At 46.7% G+C, this 18122-nt stretch overlaps 2 protein-coding genes across 2 annotated transcripts; both read left to right on the top strand.

Moving 5' to 3' along the window:
• The first annotated feature begins 4039 nt into the window (after window positions 1-4039).
• PRELID3B (PRELI domain containing 3B) lies at window positions 4040-13983 on the top strand. Its single transcript, XM_077873764.1, has 6 exons — window positions 4040-4199; window positions 8382-8550; window positions 9761-9850; window positions 10299-10369; window positions 10485-10587; window positions 12206-13983. The coding sequence occupies exons 1-6, from the start codon at window positions 4168-4170 to the stop codon at window positions 12323-12325; spliced, it is 585 nt and encodes a 194-aa protein (XP_077729890.1). The 5' UTR covers window positions 4040-4167; the 3' UTR covers window positions 12326-13983.
• Window positions 13984-14645: 662 nt separating this feature from the next.
• On the top strand, window positions 14646-18122 carry ATP5F1E (ATP synthase F1 subunit epsilon). Its single transcript, XM_077873763.1, has 3 exons — window positions 14646-14805; window positions 16357-16483; window positions 17965-18122. Exons 1-2 carry the CDS (start codon window positions 14774-14776, stop codon window positions 16478-16480), a joined length of 156 nt encoding a protein of 51 aa, XP_077729889.1. The 5' UTR covers window positions 14646-14773; the 3' UTR covers window positions 16481-16483; window positions 17965-18122.

Below are 18122 nucleotides of genomic sequence, written 5' to 3'. Positions count from 1 at the left end.
GTGGGTTTGCAATTTGCAGAGGATGGATAAGAGTCCGAAAAATATAGAGAAAGCTTGGAGATGAACCCCAAAGTGAGGCATCCCCTCTCCTAGAGGACATGAAAGACAGCAGGAGCCCACAGGCCTACTGTTTTAATAGTTAGGAATTAGCATATATATTTTTTTTTAAAAATACTAATTTTCTATTGACAGTAACTCTGTAAGTGTCTTTGCAAGGAAGCTGATGGGAAAAAAAAACTAAGTAATAATGGGACAGGTTAGATAGGGCAAATTGTGAAGATGGCACGTGAATGACTAAAGTTTGGAAGGACATGAAAGGAGCCGGGGCTGAGCTGCCGTTGAAGCACGTGACCTCATCCACCTGTTCTGCCAGGCCTGTCTCTGGACCCCACTATCAGCAGTTCCCAGCAGCCTCATGCTCTGCCATGGAGCCTGCTCCAGGGACTGCAGTTCACAGCCTTGGTCTCTTTGCTCCAAATGTCCAACCCTCACTTTAAGTGTCTTCTAGTTATTTCTTGACTTGTGCTTTGCATCCTCAACTGGAGGTTCCTTGATGGTTGGAATCACACCTACATTCTTCCCTCCCTCACCCCACCCTCCATCCCGAGGCACAGGGAAGGGTGTGGAGACCCAGGGATTGGGTGTCATCCCTGCAGCAAGTGCCACCAGGGCCAGTCATCTACTTTGTATCGAGTCAAAGTAATGACCTGCTAATAATTTCCCTGTTTCTGGGACAGGCACAGTCAGTGATACATTTCTTAGGTATTTAAAAACCAGTCATTTGTTTCCTCTGTGTGTTTTTAAGTGAGTCTCTGACAGATAATCTACGTAAAGGTCTTGCTCTCCAAATCCAAGTACCAGGTGGTATTACTTCTACCTTGGGGAAACACATAGAAAAGATACCTGGGTTCTGAATCTCCATCCTTCCATGCCCCTGCCCCCATCACTTACTCCAGATGCAGCAAGTAAAATCAATAGACTGATACAGTCTGATACAAAATCATTTTCATGATTTTGAAAAACAGGTATCTTGAATTAGAGGGAAGAATAGCAATCTCTAAAATAAACAGAATAGGAATCCTGGAGCTCCAGGAATAGCAGGGACAGGCTGTACTGTGCTGTCGGGTCCTGAACCAGTGTTTTAAACACCCGGCAACATTAACTTCACATCTTAATCAAGGCTGAGCCACTCTTTAAAGCATTACCTCCCCAAGAATTCACTCCAAGTACCACAGGGCTTTTTTTTTTTAAGTCCTAGGTACCACAAATTGCACTTAGCAACTACCCAACCATATTATTTCCTTCCTGCCTAATGTAATTTTTCTGTTTTTCTATATAAAGGACTTCAGCTATTTAAAAAAAAAATATCCTCCCTCTTAAATTAACCTGGCTTTTATTTGTTTTTAACAATCAAATGAGCTAAGAGCAAGAATGAGGCAGTGCCTCTAACTGGCTTCTAAGTAACCAGATGTAAAGATTTTGCTCCATAGCCATCATTTAAAATGGCAAATTGTTCTGTTAGGGACAAGGACAGGAGGGGTGGAAGAGGAGGGAGGGCGGAACCTGAAAACTAGGCCCTGCACTTTGTCCACTGGACAAGGCTCACCTGCATATGACGTCACATGGCATTCCTGCCTGCCCTCACTTCTTAGTCATTCACTCACTTATGCAACCAATAATTATTGTGTCGGTATGGGGAGGTCATTGAAGAAGTCTGGCAAGAGCCTCACCCTTGAGGGCTTGCAGTCTAGTGGAGTTAAACAGATAAACTAGATGACTTCAGTAATTCGCTCATTCCACAAACAATTTTTATTTTTCAATAAGTAATCATTGAACCTTTACTATATACCAGGTATTAAGAATCATTTATTGAGCAAAACGGCCAAGATCATCACCTTCAAGGACTTACATTCAAGTGGAAGTTAAATAAACAAGACTATCTCAGAGGGTGATGCATGCTGAGAAAAATGCAATGGAATGTTGTGATGGAGGAACTAGGACTTGGAGGATCTCTATAGAAGGGTGATGAAGGAATCTTTCTCTTGGGGTGACATCTGAGATAAGACCCATCTACAAACTCAGCACCATGAAGTTTTCACTTCTGTTCCAACTAGCACCCATGCTTCCTAAGTACACCCTTCATTTGGGCACCCATCACACAGTCTGATGTTAGTTTCTCTGTGTCTGTATGTCTTCTGCCCACCCAAGGTCATAATTGCTGGGAGGACAAGAGGAAGGAGTACAGAGCTGATTAGCTGGTTGGTTGACTGGATGACTTTGGGGTCCCCATAGTCCAGTCCAGGTTGAGACAGGAGGTGGCTGGCTGGTTGGTTGGTTGGTTGGTTGATTGGATGACTTTGAGGCCCCTACAGTCCAGGTTGAGACAGAAGGTGGCTGGTTGGTTGGTTGGTTGGTTGATTGGATGACTTTGAGGCCCCTACAGTCCAGGTTGAGACAGAAGGTGGCTGGCTGGTTGGTTGGTTGGTTGGTTGGTTGACTGGATGACTCTGGGGCCCCTATAGTCCAGGCTGAGACAGGAGGTGGCTGGTTGGTTTATTGGTTGGTTGATTGGATGACTCTGGGGCCCTCACAGTCCAGGTTGAGACAGGAGGTGGCTGGCTGGTTGGTTGGATGACTTTGGGGCCCTGACAATCTCAATAGAGAGAAGAGGTGGCTGGTTAGTTGGTTGGATGACTTCAGGGGCCCCCCAGTTCCAGTAGAGAGAAGAGGTGGCTGGTTGGGTGATTGGCTGACTCTGGGGCCTCACAGTCCAGGCCGAGACAGGAGGGGGCCGGCTGGTTGTCTGGCTGACTTTGGGGCCCCCACAGCCCCAACAGAGACAGGAGGTGGCTGGCTGGCTGGCTGGTTGGATGACTTTGAGGCCCCTACAGTCCAGGCTGAGACAGAAGGTGGCTGGCTGGCTGGTTGGTTGGGTGATTGCATGACTCTGGGGCCCTCACAGTCCAGGTTGAGACAGGAGGGGGCTGGCTGGTTGGTTGGATGACTTTGGGGCCCCCATAGTCCAGTCCAGGTTGAGACAGGAGGTGGCTGGCTGGTTGGTTGGTTGGTTGGTTGATTGGATGACTTTGAGGCCCCTACAGTCCAGGTTGAGACAGAAGGTGGCTGGCTGGTTGGTTGGTTGGTTGGTTGGTTGACTGGATGACTCTGGGGCCCCTATAGTCCAGGCTGAGACAGGAGGTGGCTGGTTGGTTTATTGGTTGGTTGATTGGATGACTCTGGGGCCCTCACAGTCCAGGTTGAGACAGGAGGTGGCTGGCTGGTTGGTTGGATGACTTTGGGGCCCCGACCATCTCAATAGAGAGAAGAGGCGGCTGGTTAGTTGGTTGGATGACTTCAGGGGCCCCCCAGTCCCACCAGAGAGAAGGGGTGGCTGGTTGGGTGATTGGCTGACCCTGGGGCCTCACAGTCCAGGATGAGACAGGAGGGGGCTGGTTGGTTGGTTGGATGCCTCTGAGGGCCCTACAGTCCATGCTGAGATAGCAGGCGGCTGGTTGGTCGTCTGGATGACTTCAGGGCCCCCACAGCCCCAACAGAGGCAGGAGGGGGCCGGCTGGTGGTCCGGCCGACGTTGAGGCCCTACGGCCCAGGCCGAGAGGGAGGGGGCGGGCTGGCCGCCCGATTGCACTCTGGGGCCCGACAGTCCATGTTAAGACAAGCAGCCGCACGGCAGGGCCCGGGTGCAGGCGGGTCTGCTGCCGCCCTCGGCCGCCCGCGGGGCCTAGCAGGGCAGGAGCGCGCGAGCCGGCGGCTGGGCCCGGCCCAACTCTGCGCAGAGGTCAGCGCTCCCCGCGCTCCCCGCGCCGCCCGCGAGGGGGCGGGCAGCCGGCCGCGTGCCGCGCCTGCGCAGCACAGCGCAGCGCCTACACCGGCGGCCCCGGGCGCTGCCCCCGAACTGCGCCGGCGCGTTGCGCCCGGCGCTAAGGGGCGGGGCCTCGTTGCGCCGCGCGCCGGGCTGGGGCGACACCCGGACGGGATAGGGCGTGAGGCCGCGCGTCGGGACGTCCCTGGCGTCGGGCCCCACGGCGCGTGCGCGGTGCGCGGTGCGCGGCCGGCGGGGCGGCTGCGGGGGCGGGGCGGGGGCAAGTGTGGCTTTTTTGCCTCATTGTCCCCTAGCGCCGCCCGGACGCCGCGCGGGCCGCCGGCACCATGAAGATCTGGACTTCAGAGCACGTCTTTGAGTAAGTTTGGGGCGGGGGGCGGGGCGGCGGGGCGCACGGGGCAGGCGCGGGGTGGGCGGGCCGTTTTGGCGAGGCCGGGGCGCCCCTCAGGAAGCTTCCAGGCGCCGGGCCTGGTGGGGGCGGGGCGGGACCCGGAGCCCAGGTGGGGGAGGGGGGACCCGGAGCCCAGGTGGAGGGACGGGGACCTGAAGTCCAAGTGGGGGAGGGGCGGGGGCCCGAGCCCAGGTGGGGGAGGGGGGACCCGGAGCCCAGGTGGGGGAGGGGGGACCCGGAGCCCAGGTGGGGGGAGGGGGGACCCGGAGCCCAGGTGGGGGGACGGGGACCTGAAGTCCAAGTGGGGGAGGGGCGGGGGCCCGAGCCCAGGTGGGGAAGGGGGACCCGGAGCCCAGGTGGGGGAGGGGCGGGGACCGGAAGTCTAGGTGGGGGAGGGGCGGGGACCCGAAGTCTGCGGCCCAGGCTCCCCCCCGCCCCCCGAGAGGGCCTGGGACCTCCGCCCCGCCGCCCGGGCTGGGGGGGGGGGTCGGCACGCGGTCGTCGGCCGTGCCCGGGGAGGGAGGCCCGTGCGTGTCACCTCCGGCCGCGCGGTCCCCGCCGAGCCACGGGCGGCGTCGCGTGCGGTGCCTGCGGGGTGAGCCGGGGTGCGGGTCCGGTTCCCCGAGCCCCGCGACCTTGGGCCTCCCCATGTTGCGGGGACGGGACCCCTCCTGCTGGCTCGGCGCTCCGCCCGCGGGGAACAGCCGTGCAGCCGCGCGGACCAGCAGCTGCGGCGTTTGGGGCGCTAAGAAGCGGTTAATCCGTTTAAGTTACTCCGGGGAAGCAGCCTCCACTTGAAAGCCGCCCTCGGCCTCCGCTCTGTTGCCCTTGACATTTGAGTCCGTTTTTGAGCCGTCTGCTCCGTCCCGCCCATCTCGCTGCTCTTGCCACACTGGTTTAGTTTTTATAGCTTTGCAGTATGTTTTAGTCTGACCATTTGATTTAAAAAAAAAAAAAAAGAAAACAAAACAAAACCATGTTTCCAAGGGCAGTTTCAAAAGAAGTTGGAAGCTTTTTCCGTATTCAGTGAATCAGGCCCCATCCAGGAGGGTCCTGGGAAGTATGATGTTAGCCTCGGGGAAGATTCCTTTTTTTCCCTAATGCTTTCACTAATGCTTACAGTCTTTGGGGGTAAAAAAAAAAAAAAGACTAAATTTGCAATCTTTCTCTTTACCCGGTTGCAGTCTTTACTACTCTGTTTCGGCCCTCGGGATCATGGATGGTGTCTTGCTGGCAGTCCTCTTGTGGATTTCGGTGCTTCAGAAGTTCTTTAAACTTGATTACCACCTCTTAGAACTTGATTCTGCGGCACTTGGGTGGCTCAGTGGTTGAGGGCTGCCTTGGGTTCAGGTGGTGATCGATCCGCATCAGGGAGGTCCTGGGTTTGAGTTTGGCATCAGGGTCCCCACAGGGAGCCTGCTTCTCCCTCTGCCTATGACTGCCTCTTTCTCTCTCTCATGAATAAATAAATCTTTTTTTTTTTTTTTTTAAGATTTTATTTATTTATTCATGAGAGACACAGAGAGGCAGAGACGCAGGTAGAAGGAGAAGCAGGCTCCATCCCGGGACCCCGGATCACACCCTGGGCTGAAGGCAGGCGCTAAACCGCTGAGCCACCCAGGGATTCCCCAATAAATAAAATCTTTAAAAACAAAAACAACTTGATTCTGTCTTCCTGACACACTTCTCCCTGCCACCGCTGTCTCCATTCCTTCTGCTTTTAAGTGTTTTCCTCTCTTCCCCTCCATTGTAAATGTTTAAGAAGATTCTGTTAATGGGCTTCTTGTCTTGGATCTCATCAGTGATTCTTAATCTTCTTGCTATACGTCTCTCTGAGATTTGGTGAAAGCTCTGGGATCCTCCTCCCAGAAGACAGACTTTAAACAAATGCTAGACGTGTCCTGGGAGAAGCAGCTCCAATCCCGATTCTCCCAAGTAATCTGGGCTGTTCAGTCAGGGTCCCAGCTAATACATACTTATGACACCCAAATCTGTATCATGGGCTCCAGCCTCTCTTGAACTTCAGATCCTTATTTTCAGGTCTTACCAGACATCTCTGCTTACATGTCCTATGGGCTCTTCAAACTCGGTCCTGAAATGGAAGTTACCATCTCCACTCCCAAATCTTAACCATTGTCAAGTGTTTCCTATCTTTTTTTTTTTTTTTTTTAAGTGTTACCTATCTTAAGGATGCTGCTGTGTGCAACATCAAAGTCCTCATTCAGTGGCTTCCCCGTATTTGTCCAGCACTTCCTTCTGAGGCTTCACATATAGTTGGCATCCAAGTGGAGCCATTCATGGATTCCCTTAACAAATAGGAATAGAGCCCTATGTGCCAGGGCTCTTTGAAATGGTTACATATTGGTAGATTAATCAAGATGTTGTTGCTGCCTGGCTGGAGTTAAGTGTATCTAAATGTCTACCCACCTCACTTTATAGGTGAAGATATTGGGCAGTTGGGTAAGATTTCCTTCTGCCCTTTGGTGCCATTCTGAGTGTCTTCCAGCGTCAGGTCTTTTCACATGACTTCATTAGTGGGGTTCAGATTAATTGCTGGAAGACTGTTAATGTGCATCCTGTGTAATGTTTGAGCTGATTGTGTTTCATGAAGCAGTCTTAGTTCAAGTTAAGTCAACACCAGTGTTTTTGAGTTGGCTCAGAGAAGGTCTATATTACAAGTAATACATAACCACTCCGAAGCCATGTGCAATTATTAATTTTTTAGAGGGGATGGGGAAAAGAGATAAGTGCAAGGAAGCCAGCTAACCGTGGTATATGACTAGATGGAGACAGGGACAGGGTTCATCTGATTTTCATTTTAGATAGTTGCCTCGGTAACAATCTGAGTGCTCGGCCTGTATCACTTCTATTTGTGGGGACTGTTTAGATTTATGAAGTAGCTCCCCTTATATAGCTGCATTGATTGCTGAATAAGGCTTGAGATTAAAAACAGAATGAGGTTCATTTATATAATAGCAAAAATGAAAACATTAAAAATAATGTCTATTTTTAATGGACTGGTTGTCCAAGGTTCTGGGAAATGAATGGTGTTGAGATTTTCCTTCTATTGGCAAGAAGTAGTTGTCAGGCTTAGTTCTCTGAAAAGTTGAACTGGATTAATGGCCTACCTATTTTGCTTTTAGAAAAATAAAAAGTAATGCTGTGTGGTTTATCGGTAAATGTGGTTTGAAACATTATCTCCAGATCTTTTTTTCCTTTCAACGAAGACAAGAGCGCAGATAGGGTAGCATCAGACTGCAGGTGGGCTCAATCACGTCTAATACGCATTGTCCTTAATAAGGAGCTCTTTTGAAAAGGATGGCTTTTGTACCAGCATCTTATTCACACAAGTTGTGAACAAATGTACATCACATTTTGAATCATCCAAGCACACGGGCTTTTTCAAGAAGATAATATTAAGAGAGAATGTTAGAAAAGAGTATATTAAGAGCGCCTTAAAAATACTTTATGATATTGAGTGACCTTTTCAAAACAAATCAGAATCACTCCTTTGGGAAAAGCCATGGATAAAGATTGGAGGGGCCACTGTTATTTATTACCTTAACATACAGAAAAAATATTTTAATTTATAGTATTTAAATCAATAATACTTTGGGTCTTTTTGTAATCCCTAATAAAAGAATTTATGGTGTCTGTAAGTTCTACTTTTGTTACATCTTTATAGCTTTTTGGAACTTGGACCAGACAAAACAACAAATGGTATAATAATAACAATTTTTCCTGTTTGTTTTTGTAAAACATATTTTTTTAAAATACATTTTTATGAATCCATGGTTCTTAGAAACAATTTACATGTGAAAGTGAACATGAGTAAATAGGAAAGATTATTTAAGAAACTGTACTCTAAAAAAAAAAAAACTGTACTCTAACGCATTATAGGCTATTTATATCTCTATAAACCTCAGTTGTACCATAAAGCCTGCATGCTGAGAAAACACAGAATTCTATATATGTTCAAAATGTAGATTGAGTTCCCCAAATCATTTTTTAGTCAGGGTTTTAGAAAAATAATTTTCCCTAGTTAAATTAATTAAGCTTCAACTATAAAGAATGATTTGAAGGGTTATAAAAACGGTATAATTTATATGCATATTTTTCAAATATTTGGTTTTTGGTTCATGTCGGCAGCCACCCATGGGAAACTGTTACGACAGCTGCAATGCAGAAATACCCAAACCCTATGAACCCAAGTGTGGTTGGAGTTGATGTGTTGGACAGACATATAGATCCCTCTGGAAAGTTGCACAGCCATAGACTTCTCAGCACAGAGTGGGGACTGCCTTCCATTGTGAAATCTGTAAGTGTGTCTTTATTCCTGTGGAAATGTGACTGCTGTAGAGAAGTTTTCTAAACCACATTATAATTTCAAATAGGTTGTGGGAGCCGATTCTGAATGTCATTTTTGCATCAGTTCAAATTGTATTATAATAAACTTGAGTTATTAGTGTATAATGAATTGGAAATATTATTACAGTCTTCATGAAGGCGCCTGATAAAACCTTCTGAAGGAAGCCAGCTAATGCTCTGTAATCTAAAAGGAGTTCTGTTCTGCTTTTCCTGCTTTTGCCAACCACTCCAGGCCAGTAGTGAGATCTGGAGGCTGGGGGCTGGTGGTGATGGTTAGCTGACAGTGGCTGTGGTCCATGGTGGGTCGTGACACTAAGTGAGAGTGTACTCTCAGACTCAGCTAGGCCACAGTCGTTCCGAGGTTTGAGTCTCCTCCCCATACATTTAAAAACAGAATTCTATTCAGTTACATGTGAGCAGGCTTTAATGAGCCAATTTAACCAGCAAGACACTGGAGTGCCAGATGATTACAATGTGAGAGAACTCTGGTATAATAAGCAGACTCCCGTTTCTTTCTCCTTGGGGAAGGGAGGTCCACTCAGAAAACTAAAGGACACATTTTTCAACAGAAGTGTCCTAATTGCTTTGTATGCACAAATGCCTGCGTTGGATAGCAGGGACACAGAAATAAGCAAGGTCAGGGGGGCTGGCTTGAAGTCCAAGCACAGCAGTGACCCTGGACGGGATGCATTATCCTCCCTCATGAGATCGTCGTTTTTCTGTCTGGACAACGAAGCCGCAGCACCCTCTCCCTCAGACTGCTCTAGGAAAATATTGACAGATATTCCCGAGCTCTCCTTTCTCCAGATGCCATGTTTACCCAAATATTCTGATTTCCATATTTCAGGCTCAGTGCTCCGTTGTCACACCTTGGCGGTTTCAGTGTCTGTTTTATACGGCACGCGTTCTCCCCGGGCTGGTCGCTAATTGCCTCTGGGAAGGGTTTTTGTATCTGGCAGTCTCATCTCATTCATGGTGTGTGAATTCCTGTTACCCTCAGACGGGCCTCATTTCTGACCTTTGTCTGATTCCTTCTGTCTTTTATGAAACAGATTTTTTAGTTCAAGATACTAACACATTTTTACCTTCAAATAAAATATTGATACGCTTGCTAAGAAATCCCTCCTCCTCTGATTACTAATTGTGAACGTTTTATTTAGCTTATTGGCGCGGCAAGAACTAAAACATACGTGCAGGAACATTCTGTAGTTGATCCTGTAGAGAAGACAATGGAACTTAAATCTACTAATGTAAGTTTTGGCTCCCATTTGTTTTGATTTTAAACTAATAGCTGTTTTTTTTTTTTGTCTCTTTTATGGTTGATGTACAGGTGAATATTTACTCTTCACTGTAGCTTAAGAAATCAATGATTATATGTTGTATTGTCTTTTCCTGTTTGCAGCTTAGCCTCACTGCTCCAGTGAGGCTCCTTATTGTTTCCAGGGGACAGCACACAATAAAATGAATTTGGGATCATGTGCACATTCTTACTGTAATGCTTTTGTCATATTCATTATTTTTATAATAAAAAGGAAGCAGTGAATAGTGAAATTTAAGTTCTGTTTTTGCAATAATATCAAAGCGGTTTATTTGTATAATTACCTAGCATGATTTTGGTTTGTGAATTAATTTCATAAGTGTTTTTCATCTTCGTTCCAAAGTGATTGGAGTTTTTTTTTTTTTTTTTTCATTCTGTAGATTTCATTTACAAATATGGTTTCAGTAGATGAAAGACTTATATACAAACCACATCCTCAGGACCCAGAAAAGTGAGTAAAAAATGTTTTGACAAACTTCTTTTACCAGGTGTTTTAATTTTTTTATCATATGTCTCTTAAAAAATGAAAGGTCATTCTGAAACGATGTGAATGTATCGTATTCCAGAACTGTTTTGACTCAAGAAGCCATAATCAGTGTGAAAGGAGTCAGTCTTAGCAGTTACCTTGAAGGACTGATGGCGAGCACGATATCTTCAAATGCTAATAAAGTAAGTGAGGCTGCTCCCTGATCCTTATTCAAGGGTTTCCTGTCTTGGAAGAGCTTAGTACCAAGCGTGTGTTTGTCCTGGCAAACAGACTCTCAACCACGATGCAGTGAGAATTCATACAGGCAGTTTCTTGCATAGGCTCTGGGGGCTGGAACCCCTGGATTTATGTGCAAGCCGTAACTCTTCCGGCCTTTCAACCTTGGACAATTAAGTTAACTTTTTCTGTGTCTCAGAACTTTTCTGTGTTTCCCCGTCTGTGAAGTGAAGATCAGTCAGCCATCTTGCTAGGTTGGGCATGAATCGCAAATGAGAAGACCTGAAAAGCCTGAGAGAAGTACTTGGTGATGTCACTGTGTACTGTTGTTTAAGATGCCAGTTCTCAGCCTTTTTCATTATCCTCTCTGCCCTGCAACCCAACCCGCAGGTCCATTTTAGACATTCTTTTTCTCTAACGGCCACCAGCACATGAAAGTATTTAACACCATGGAGAGATGAATGAAAGGGTGAAGGTGTACTTTGTACATTAAAAGAGTGAGGATTTTTATTTTTATTTTTTTTTATTTTTATTTTTTTTACATCTCCCCACCTCTGATATTTGCCCCCTTGGAGAATGCAGGATATAAAACAATATAAGTTTCAAGAAAGAGATACTTAATGCATTCTAGTCTAACACACGTTTAATGGAATTATTCAGCACTGCAAAGATACTTACAGATGTCTTCTCTATTAGTGCTAGGCTAGACTAGGGACTAGCAGGTAACAAAACAAGTATGGTCCCTGCCCTCGTGGAATTAAGAGGAAGTCGACGTTAATCACGTCATTAGGAAAGGAAGAGTACAAAGAGATGCAAGTATTTCATAAGTGTTGAGTGCTGAATGAGGGACACATCGACTGTGAGGGATGTGCTGGGAAGCCTGTGGCGGAGGGGCTGCATGTGCAAAGGCCCTGAGAGAGGAAGCAGGAAATACTCCTCCTTTCTTCAAGAACCTGCATAAAGTACCAGGAGAGACTGGTTGAAGAGGGAATCGGGGACCAGGTCTTTCAGCACCTTATCCAGGATTTTGGTTTAAAATAATGGACTAAAAGAGACCTGTGGGTGGCTCAGCAGTTGAGCGTCTGCTTTTGGCTCCAGGTGTGGTTCTGGAGTCCCAGGATTGAGTCCTGCACTGGGCTTCCTACATGGAGCCTGCTTCTCCCTTTGCCTGTGTCTCTGTCTTTCTGTGTGTGTGTCTCATGAATAAATAAATACAATCTTTAAGTAAATAAATAAAATAATGGACCAAAAAAATGGGTGTGACCTTTTGACCCCACCCCAAAGGGACCACTCTAACCTGAAATAAAATGATCATCATCATTGAATCGTGGAATCTTTTGAAAACATCCTCTGAATGCAAAATAAAAATGAGTTTTTAGATCAATCCAGTTGCCCAAGGCATTCAATATTTGGTAAGTAATATTAAAGTAAAAAAAAAAAAAGCAAGGACAAGAACAATCCATCCTGATGAGGTTTAGTTATACTTGTAAATGCTCCTTGTTATTTCCGGATGTGCCATTCATTGGATATGTGCCTCTGCTCTCACTTGGTAACAATCAATGTGTTGGATTTTTTTTTTTTAAGGGCCGAGAAGCAATGGAATGGGTGATACATAAATTAAATGCTGAGATCGAAGAATTGGCGGCTTCGGCGAGAGGGAGCATAAGGACGCCGATGGCAGCAGCAGCGTTTGTAGAGAAATGAGGCTGAAAATTGGTGCTCCACATCCACTCCCCAGGTCTCTGCAAACCGGCAGTATATTTATTTCTTATTTAAAAAATAAAACTGTATTTTAGGTAGAGGGTTTTTTTTTTTTTAATAAGCTGAAGAAAAGCTATAGGACTTCTGATCAAAACACAGAGGTATAGGATTTCTAAATAAAAGGGATCATCTGAAGTATTGTTTGAAATGACCATCTGATTTTGAGGATTCCAGTATTTTGTGAAAATTGAACAGTTTTTGAAAAGTACTTGGAAAATCATATTGGCATATTAAATCTCCTTTAAGGTAGAATGGTAAAGCTTTTCATGCATTGTGAACTCTACCTGGCTTTGGACCAACCTCAGAACAAAGCAGAGCCACCTAAATACATAGAATTACCCTGCTGCAATAAACTGCAAGAGCTTGCACAAGGGAATGCTCTCTAAAAGGAGAAATTACATAGTTTGAAAAGACATATTGTATAAAATAACTTGCTCTGCTATAAACCACCATTAAAAACCAGTGTTTTGTTTTGGTACTTATATTTTCGGAGTGAAAATTATCCCTAAAATAATCTATAACTCCCAACAACCACAAAAAAAGTATTTTAATGTATAAAAGTACTGTATTAATTTGCCAAAATTTTGGAACTTAGGAAAGGTACTACCTTCCTCAGATTTGTACTTTATGACTTAGTATGCTTATACCGTGGGCTGGTGATGTTCACTGAAAAAATAAAGTCATTACCGGAATTTTGCAGCACTCTAAACTTAAACAGAAGAACAGCTGTTAACATCTTTTAGCATTTCACATTTGCCTAACTTATAAATTGCCATGTGTCAGAATCATGGCTCTGGAATTGCTAAAGCATGATATGTCAGGTTATTTGAATATAATTACTTTTTGAAGTAATTGTGACCACAAAACATCTTTTTTACATGAAGAGCTGTATGTCATTTGAAATTACTCAAATGATGTCTTTCTGAAGCATAAATCCCAGGTACTTAGTGTTTTTAATAATACGGTGCAACTGCGGGGGGTTGGGGGCGGTGGGGAAGAAAAAAAAGAATAATAATGAGAGAAGCAGCATTGACCTAAGCCAACCACTATGTGAAGTGCTTTGCAGCTTATCCTTACGGGAAATCAGTTATTTTGGATGCTAAGGGCAGCTGCAATCTGAAAAATAATCCAGTAAATGTATTTCATATTTTGTAGCAGGCAGTTACCAACCAGGAAATAATATCTTTGATATTTGCAGTTGTTGCATACGGAGTATTTTTGTTAAAAGGTGATTAGCTCTTGCCTTTATTTTACAGTGCTTCATGTAATAAACTCACTGGGTTTCCTGTAAAAGAAACCAGTTAGTATATGTACATAAACCATAGAAATAATATACCAAACTATTTAAAAATTAGTGTTTCTACTTAAAATGTTGTTTAGCTTAAAACTTCTTAGGACATTTGTAAAAGCAACTTCAATGAGGTTTTTGATTATTTTTTGTAACCGGAGATGGTTTTTACAAATGAAATAACGTTTCAATTAAACAAAACATTGCAAAATATTGATCTTTGATAAAAAGTTTCCTTGTATAATTTCTGTAAAATTATACTTGTTCTAAAAAAAGGTGTAACGCCCTAATGATAAAAAGATTTCTAAGCAAATTTTTATCCTGTTTGATTTTTTTTTTTTACTCTGATCTAATGACAAAACTCCAGAAGTTCTCATTTTCCGCTGTGGTTGAGTAGCCGGCAGTTTGCGGCTCTTCCCTGACGTTTAGCTCGCGGGAGCCGTGGATTCGGGAGGCCCGGGCGGCCGGGGCATCTCACCCTGCCTAGCGTTAAAGACGGAAGCTGTTCTGTTCCTTCGCGAGAACCTTCCTGGTCCCTGAAAACTGCCCTCGGAACTGTGGCGTGCCCGTGTGCCCCGCGGCCCTGGCGCCCCCTGCCCCACCCCCCGCCCCACCCCCGCCCTCTGGCCCCGGGGGCGCACGTCGGGGCGGCCCCCGCAGCGCACGCGCGCGCCGTCAGGGCCGGGATTCGCTCGGGCCGCTGCCCCGGGGCGGGGGGTGGGGGGCAGCCCGCGCCGCCCTCGGCTGCCCTCCCGCCCCCGCCGCCGCCCCCGCCGCCCCGCCGGGGTACTACGGAAGCCCGCGGGGTACACCGGGGCTCCCGCGGAGCCAATCGGGGGGCGCGGCCGGCCGGCCCGCCCGGGGATTGGCACCCGAGGCCCCGGCCGCGCGCCCCCATTGGCTCCCGGCGTCGGGGGGATTCCGCGGCGGGGCAGCAGGGGCTGCTTGGGAGGGCGGGCGGGGCAAGAGGCGGTGAGATTGGCAGGTCCGGAGTCCCGCCTCTTCCGGTTCCCAAGCCTGACCTTCCTGTCGCTGGGCCGCGCGCAGAGCCGACATTGAGGCGTCCTCGCGATTCGACCCGACGCGCCCGCGCTCGCGACATCATGGTGGCGTACTGGCGACAGGCTGGACTCAGGTAGACCCGCGCTTCGGGGGTGCGGGGGGCCGGCGGCGCGGCCCGGGGTCGGAGGTCACGGCGGGGGTCGGGGGGCGGGGGTCGGGGCCGCGACGGCGGGGGGAGGGGAGCGCGGGCCCAAGATGGCGGCGGGGGGCGGGGGGAGCCTCGAGCCCCTGCGGGGACCCCGCTGACCCCGGTCGGCGAGAGCAGTGGAGGCCGCCGGAGCTCCCGCGTGCGGCCCGCGCGACCACGCGACCTGCGGGGCCGAGGGGGGGGGTCCCCGCCTTCACACCTGTGGCTTCGTGCACCCGCTGCCGTGTGAGCTGACCGGGTGGCACCGCGGGCACGTGCGCGACGCGGAGCAGCCGGAGGCCCGGCCCCGGGGACGATGACGGCGGGCGCCGAGGGAGACCCAGGCCCCAGGCGCGGGGCGGGTTACTGAGCACCTGCTCTGACAGGTGCGGTGCCCCCCCTTCCCCCTCCCCCCCCCCGCCCCAGCGGGGCTCGCATCGTTATCCTCCTGGTTGATTCTCTCGCGTCTACAGGTGCATAAGCTCTCCGGAAGGATGGAGCAGCCTGAAGGTCAGCCCAATTAGTCAGAGCCTGAGGAGGCATTGAAATGCCTGCCTCTGGCCCAAAAAAACAAATCTGAAACCTAAGAAAATAGACAGCAGCACTCCTTCCCCCCTCCCCCCTTTCCTGTTTTCAAAAAGTGTAAAAAGTGAGCTGACATTTTTTGGAAAATAAGATGTTGATGGGAGTCCATCTACCAAACAGGAAGCAGGCTGTTAGATGTTTTGTTAGAATTGAGGATGTTCTGTAAGGACTTTTCAGTTTCATTTAGAAACCTTAATTGGGAAGTGTCATCAGTGGCAGACTTGTAGAACAAAATCCAATATTCTCTCAAGAAAACCTTGAAGTAATCAGAGGAAGAACTATTGAATTCAAAATAGTTTTCTTCCTCTTAATTACATATACTTTATCTTGTAAGAATAGCATAAAGAAAAAAAACTTAAGTAAAAAAAAAAAGGTGGGGGGAAATACTTATAGCCTCTCATAACATTTTGCTCTACTTCCTGTACTGTGGGATTTTTCTTTTTTTTTTTTTTATTTATTTACGATAGTCACACAGAGAGAGAGAGATGCAGAGACACAGGCAGAGGGAGAAGCAGGCTCCATGCACCGGGAGCCCGACGTGGGATTCGATCCCGGGTCTCCAGGATCGCGCCCTGGGCCAAAGGCAGGCGCCAAACCACTGCACCACCCAGGGATCCCGGATTTTTCTTTTTTAAAATCATTATGTATCTTTTACTTTAACATGTACTAAAGAGGGAAGATGGTACAAGGAAGAAAAACCAAAGATTACCCATCCTAATGTCAATTAAGACTTAGGTACATTTCTTTCTGGTCTTTTTCTCTGTGTAGATTGCTTCTGGCACGGATCATTTTTCAATCCAGTTCTACAATAATGTACAATCTAACCAAAATTAAGTATGGGAAGAAAAAAAAAAGTAATACCAATTTGGTCGGATCATTGAACATTAATTTTATGTTATCTTTTACTTCCAGCTACATCCGATACTCCCAGATCTGTGCAAAAGCAGTGAGAGAGGCACTGAAGACAGAATTCAAAGCAAATGCCGAGAAGACTTCCGGCAGCACCGTAAAAATTGTGAAAGTGAAAAAGGAGTAATCTGTAAGTTACTGATTTGTTAGAGAAGACTTGCATCTTGTTTTTAGAGTACCTTCAAAACAAAGTAATTTTAGTTTTGAATTCTGACCGTTTTTTTGGTCAATCAGTACATTCAGATGTTATTTAGCAGGGTAATAATTTAAAGCATACAGGTGATAGGATTCCTGTGGCATCATAAAAGAATCTTGTTTCGGGCCCTGACAAGCAGAAATAATTGGCACATTGATTTTCAGCTCATTTAGCAGTGCTTAGGTAGAGAGCCATCTTATTTTAATTAAACCTGTTTCATTTGTCTGCACAACATCAAATAATTTGGAGGATAAACTCCCCACTTTTTGTAATTGCTGTCGGAGTTACATAACAGTTCAGGGGCATGACAAATTGCGGTTCTTTGCGTCTTTATTCCCCCACATCTGCTAATGTTCTCACAAATGACCGCTTCCTGAACATGACGGCTACAAGCACAGGCAAGGGTCCTGTGATTTTATCAAGCAGTAACATCTGCAAGACCCTGCAGTGACAACTGTTTTTGCTAAACTTCTGATTCTTTCGAAGGCCTTGGTTCATCTTTCTTCTCCAGAGATACGGGACATGTAGAGTGAATTCTGTGCAATAACAGTTTTGTACAGTTGATAAATTCTGACTCTTCGTTCCCAACTACCGAAGTGATTTGATCTCCAAACTTCTTCTTGACGTTGTTATTTCAAAGATAAGCAAGGCAAATAACCAGAGAGATGTTTTTCAGATTTAATTTTCTTGTTTGGCTTTAAAAAAGGCATCAGACCTGCAGTAGCAAGGAAATGTGATCAATATGAATCCTTTGGCAGCTTGTGGTTATGAGCAATTTTACTTATTGGAGCTGTCTCCCCTAAGCACTTTTCATTTCCATTTTGAATTAGTAAATATTTTATTATGAGTCTGGAGATGCGGTGTTTTGAATGTAGCCCTTTTTCTAGGGGCTCTCTGTCTCATCTCATAATTCTAAGTAATGAGACCTGGTTTTATCTTGCATTGTTTTGTTTTAACAATGAGCTAGCTGAGAAAATCACTGAGACCCTGCAGCAGAGCCGAGCCAAACTCTGCATCAAGCTACCTTGACCTTGTGATGTCCTTGGGATCAGGAAATGGTGTCCAGCTACAGTAAACAAAACAGAACAACAAAACTGCTCTCCATATGCCCTGCAGGGGATGCTCCCAGCCCAGGAGCACAGGGGGCTTTTAGTGTCTTTTTAAAGGCAGAGTAGTTTCTTTATTGCCAGGAGTGTACTTGGTCCTGCTTAGGAGGGAAGAGTCCCCCATTCAGTCAGGGCCATGCAGGTGAACCAGCACTTCTAACAGCCAAGAGCCAAGAATCAGCATCAGCCATGCAAAGTGACGCCAGAGTTATACAGTTCGTGACAAGGAAGTCCTTGCCCATGTTCATGTTGCATTTTTAAGAAAACACAAAAGACTAGCAACTGGTGCATTTTCTTCTTTCCTCCTAGACCCTGACTAAAGCTTGAAATGCTACATTTTCCGAGGTGAAGATGTGTGGGTACATGTTATGGCAGATTGAAAACGATCTCCCTTCATGGAAAAAAAAAAAATCCCTGTCTTGTCCTAGGTTGACAATGCCAATAAATTAAAGTATGGTTCACTCTCA

This window comes from Canis aureus, chromosome 26 (assembly GCF_053574225.1).
Source record: "Canis aureus isolate CA01 chromosome 26, VMU_Caureus_v.1.0, whole genome shotgun sequence".
NCBI classification, from domain to species: Eukaryota; Metazoa; Chordata; class Mammalia; order Carnivora; family Canidae; genus Canis; species Canis aureus.
This window is presented reverse-complemented; position numbering and strand designations above follow the sequence as displayed.

What these genes read in the sequence shown, in the direction of transcription:
- PRELID3B (XM_077873764.1), top strand. Translation starts at nt 4,168, where the DNA reads ATGAAGATCTGGACTTCAGAGCACGTCTTTGA. An exon ending in ACTTCAGAGCACGTCTTTGA is followed by an intron (nt 4,200 to 8,381) that starts GTAAGTTTGGGG and finishes TCATGTCGGCAG; the next exon opens with CCACCCATGGGAAACTGTTA. An exon ending in CATCCTCAGGACCCAGAAAA is followed by an intron (nt 10,370 to 10,484) that starts GTGAGTAAAAAA and finishes ATCGTATTCCAG; the next exon opens with AACTGTTTTGACTCAAGAAG.
- ATP5F1E (XM_077873763.1), top strand. Translation starts at nt 14,774, where the DNA reads ATGGTGGCGTACTGGCGACAGGCTGGACTCAG. An exon ending in TGGCGACAGGCTGGACTCAG is followed by an intron (nt 14,806 to 16,356) that starts GTAGACCCGCGC and finishes TTTTACTTCCAG; the next exon opens with CTACATCCGATACTCCCAGA.